Source organism: Octopus bimaculoides, chromosome 2 (genome assembly GCF_001194135.2).
Source record: "Octopus bimaculoides isolate UCB-OBI-ISO-001 chromosome 2, ASM119413v2, whole genome shotgun sequence".
Classification (NCBI taxonomy): domain Eukaryota; kingdom Metazoa; phylum Mollusca; class Cephalopoda; order Octopoda; family Octopodidae; genus Octopus; species Octopus bimaculoides.
In genome coordinates, this window is record NC_068982.1 from 184,541,096 (window position 1) to 184,546,239 (window position 5,144).

General features: G+C 37.9%; 1 protein-coding gene across 1 annotated transcript; it reads right to left on the minus strand.

Moving 5' to 3' along the window:
* Positions 1-2,215: 2,215 nt before the first annotated feature.
* Positions 2,216-4,391, minus strand: LOC106883907 (frizzled-9). The gene has a single exon (XM_014935049.2). The coding sequence runs from the start codon at positions 4,143-4,145 to the stop codon at positions 2,373-2,375; it is 1,773 nt and encodes a 590-aa protein (XP_014790535.1). The 5' UTR covers positions 4,146-4,391; the 3' UTR covers positions 2,216-2,372.
* Between the last annotated feature and the right edge of the window lie 753 nt (positions 4,392-5,144).

Genomic DNA, 5,144 nt, shown 5'->3' on the forward strand with positions numbered 1-5,144 from the left:
TGAATATATATATATATATATATATATATATATATACACACATATATATATATATACACATGTATATATACGTATAACAGTACACACCTTTCTTGTACTTGCAAAATAGACAATCGCCCCCTTATACTATTCAATACAGTTCTACATCATACACACACACACATACAATTCAGATAAACATACTACAATCAATACACGCACTTGTCGGCCGAATTGTACGCGCGCGCACACCCACACCCGTTTACTCTACACAATAGAACTACCCGCTACCACTCATGCACCCGACACCCCAAGCTTGACAATAAACACTATTGACGTTTTTTTTTTTTTAGTGAACTTTTCATACATCAAAGCATACTGTCAAAGGAACGCCCCATATCTTCATTGTTTTTGTTGCTAGGTCATTGATCACACAGATGTTCCTTCCGCGACCATCCAGGCAAGGACGGCATTTATACAGTGTCTTTCCCCTTAGTGAAGACAGTGTATAATGTGGAAGATGAGTAGTAGTAGTAGTAGTAGTAATACTGATGTTTTGTTGGTGGTGTTACATTGTTAGCATATATATAACAAAAAAACTTGTTTTCGTAGCGACCTGGACTAGTATATAAAGTGTGTGAGTGTGTCTGTATGCATATATATTTATTTGAAATATATGCACATAGATATACAGAAGGGTAGATGATACATTAATAAGTAACATACATATAGACCGACAGACGAATAGATAACTGAATGCATAAGATAGATAGATCTGGATGGCTAGCGATAGATAAGGAAATATATAAAACAGATTGACATGTAAAAATATACTGACCAGGTACTACAGGCATGTGTGAGTGTATATATATATATATATATATATACACACAAACATGTATGTATACATATATACGTATGTGTGTGTGTATATAAAGAAACTTGCAAACCAGATACAAAAAACGAAGAATATTTATATCGTATGCGTGTATGAGAAAAGTGATAAAACAGATCGATGTACAGATAGCGGGGAGTGGGAGGGCAAGATAGATCGATAGACAGACAGATATTTGATGAAACCATGGAGAAAAAGAGAACTACGGGGCGAGAGGAGGGAGGATAGAGAGAGAAGAGAAGAGCGGAGCGGAGGGAGTTTAGAAGCTGACTTTAGCTGATACATCTCCGCTTAAACATCAAAGAACTAATTCATAAGCCAGATGTATGCCGCATGTAGTCTCGGTCGGTGTGCGTGTATGTGTGTGTACGCCCGGACACATACACACTTACCTGCTTTGTTTCCGCATACACATGAATGTTTATCTGGAAGTAGATAAACACATTTATATACATACGTACATAAAAGTAAGCTAGATCTAGTGTGTGTGTGCACGCGTCTATCTATCTATCTAAATATATATAGTTATTACCATACTTTCACCTGTAGTATGTTATATATCCTACTTATGTGTATAAACTATACTGTAAGGGATAACTGTATATGTATATATATAAACACTATATAATGTAAAGATATATTTATGAATAGACACACGTTTCGACAATGTACACATTGTTTTTGTAATTGTGTATATGCAATCTCTACTGTCTCTTGTGCGTTTTGATTCAATAGTCATGGAAATATGCAAATGTATATTAATGAACTAATGGAGAAACTTTTCACGTATACATATTATGAGGAAAGAAAAGTAAGAACGTCTGTGTCTATATATGTGTATATATATACATGCATGTGTGAGATCATACCTGATATATGCCATAATAGGTTAATGTATGTATATATATATATATATATGAATATATATAGGTATACATATATATGTGCACGCGCGTATGAAGGTATAAGAAAAGTGTTTATAATAGTTGTTAGAATAAACTTTTTCTCGTAACTATATATAGACAGATATATATGTATGTGTATGTACGTATGTATGCAAGTCAAACACACACATGATAGATGCGTGTATGTTGTAATTATGGCGTGTATAAAAAGTTTAGGGAAAAAACGTGTTTAAAAGTGGTTTGAAAGTTAACTTGCGATTGTGTGTGCTGATATAGAACCAAGGTGTGTGTTAGATTCGAACACTCTCCCAACCTACTCCTGCCATTGCTGTGCTACGATCCTATTTTACTCGGTAATTTCTTCAGATCTTTTACCCAAAAAATGAAAAAAATGTATAAAAGAGAAGCAATATTATATTAACAACAGAACTGGAAGTTGGCAAACTGTAATAAAATAGTTTTTTTTTTTACTTTTTTATAAAAATAAAATAAATTTTAGACATTTTTGTGTGTTGTTTAGCAAATAGATAAAAAAACAATACTTAAAAAAAAAATCAATATAAAATCGAAATAGACTAGAAATCAATATTTTCTCATACTCTGGTTCCCACATTTTTGGGAACAAGTTTTTGCCCTCGTGTCTTCATCAAAAACACAGGCGCCTGTTGGTAATTTCCGTGGTATATATGTTTCCGACGTGAAAAACGGCTGGAAAAGAAATTTTTCCACGAGTTCACTGTTTTGTAACTCCATACCCACATTCCACTGGTAATTCCAACGATTAAAGACATGAAAATTTTCAACATATACACCTCAATAGTCGGTATAGATTGTGATAGAGAGCAATCTTTTTCTCCGTTCCGATTGCTTCGGCATCGGCGACGCATTGCTTCTGTTTTCCAATTGTCGAAGTTAATCCGTTCGTAAAAATAACATCCTATAACACAAGTGGCCGGCAGTGTATACAGCACCGAGAATATACCAATTTTGGCCATCAGTTTTTCAAGTTTGCGAATGTTTGTACCGTCTTGTTTCAAATTTCGCCGTATTTTGAACATGGCAAAGAAACCGGCAAATATAAAGATTGTTCCAATGATAAGGTATATAAGCAAAGGAGTGATAACAAATCCCGTCAGGGCCACAATGTCTTGGTTACCTACAAAGCAAAGTCCTGTTAATTCATCTCCATCAACCCGGCGCATTGTCAGAATTATAATGGTTTTCACGGCCGGAATCGCCCAAGCGGCCACATGGAAATAGCTACTCAGTGATTCAATAGCTTCCTGGACCCATTTGCGTCCAGCAGCCAAAAACCACGTCAGGGTCAGTATCACCCACCATATGGCACTGGCCATACCGAAGTAGTAAAGTATTAGAAATACTATAATACACCAAGTACTTTCGAGTCCTTCTTGTATCAAGAATTCAGTGCCGTCTCTAAGACGGTCACACGATATAGAATTAGGTCCAGTAATACCTCGAATCATATAAGCTCCAGAATAGATAGCGTAACACATGGACAGAAAAATGATCGGCCTTTCAGGGTACTTAAAACGTGATGTATCAATTGCAAAGGTTAGAACGGTGATGGTGGTTGAAATACAGCAGAAAGTTGCCCATACAAGGAGCCAGATCTTTGCAAATCTTTTATCTTCTTGTTTGAAGTAAACATCAATATTACAGCGTGGGGCACAAGAATAATTGTGACCACCATGTTTGTCAACGTAGACAAACCGGTCTGGACATAGAGTATGTGTAGAACCGATGTCGCGGTTATGCCCATATTGTCCTCCTCCGTAATGTAATCTCCTGTTGTGGCCGTCGTGTGTTTTATCCTTGAATGACTGGACAATATTCCACCACTCGGCGTTGATAGTCTCTGGCTGCATGTCTGGTTCATCTGTGACATTTGGGGCTTCCATACAAAGGTGTTTTTTATTGGAGTGTTCGGGAAGCTGTTGACAATCAAGCGATGCTGGCCAGGTAAACATCAAATTCTTGAGGACAGGTTCGCATTTAGATTTCACTTCCAAACACATCGATCTGCAAGCGGACACCACAAGGACAGCATTGACCATTTCTGTACACATTGGAGCGTAGAAAGAACACAGGAAAAAGCGAAGTAACTTGGAACAACCCAGTTCAACTAACGGCAGGAATTCGTGCACTTGAATAGCCGCATCTTTTTGGTTGATTTGGCCAAGCAGGTTGGGCATTTTGGTCATGTTGTACCGCATGTTCAAACACATGGGTATAGTAATACGTTCGCATCGCTCATGCTGACGGTCAGAGGTTGAAGTAAAACCGGTAACCACAACTTGGCCCACCACTGTCGACAACACTATCAAAACGCACGACCAATTCATATCGACAACAAAGCAACTCCACGGTATTGACGTTGTTGTTGTTACAAACAATGGTAAAAGGAGGAGGATGGGTCTATATAATGGTAAGTATTGTTGTTATATAGATGTCCGTTCTGCTACAGTCCATTGTCGTTGGTCCATTCCTCTACGCTACGACAGACAATCTGTTCAACAGCGAAAACAGCCCGAGAATAAAAACAACCAACAGACTGAGGTAAGGAGACAGAGAGAGAGAGAGAGTGAGTGTTTGTGTTCAGTTAGAGAGAGAGAAAGTGTGTGAGTGAGTGAGAGGAATGTATGAGGAGTGAAGAGTGAAGTATGGAGGAAGAAGCGTAACACTGTGTATGTGAGAGTGTGTGTGTGTGTGTGTGTGTGTGTGTGTGTGCGTCTCTATGTCGCCTCCCATTTCTCTCTTTCTATTTACATCTATCCGTGCGTGCGTGTGTGTTTCACACACTTTCTTTTACGATACACAAACACATATACATACTTATACAGACACACACACACACACGTATATACACACGCACACACGTGTCGTTTATGTGTTTGTGTGTTCGTATCTACCCCTATCCATAGAGTTCTTCTCTTTCTCTCTTACTATCAAGCTCTGCGTTTGTTCGTGTGTGTGTACACGTCTATGTGTGAGTGTATGTGTATGCATATACACATGTATACATACATGTATATATATATATATATATATATATATATAGTGTGTGTTTGTGTGTCTATGTATCGATATATATTTGTGTGCGTGTGTGTCTATGTATCTATATATGTTTGTGTGTGCGCAATGTTCATATACTGCTTATATGTGTATGCATTTGTGTGTGTGTGTGTATTTGTGAATGAACAGAGAAAGTCAGGACACCTTGGTTGGTTGTGGTGATAGCTACACCGCCACCACCGCCGCCAGCACCACTACCACCACCACCACCACTACTACTACTACTACTACTACTACTAGTACTACTAAGTACGCTATAACTTCACTAC

Bases quoted from the DNA above. Each gene is read 5' to 3' on its own strand.
- LOC106883907 (XM_014935049.2), bottom strand. From the start codon at position 4,145: ATGAATTGGTCGTGCGTTTTGATAGTGTTGTCGACAGTGGTGGGCCAA.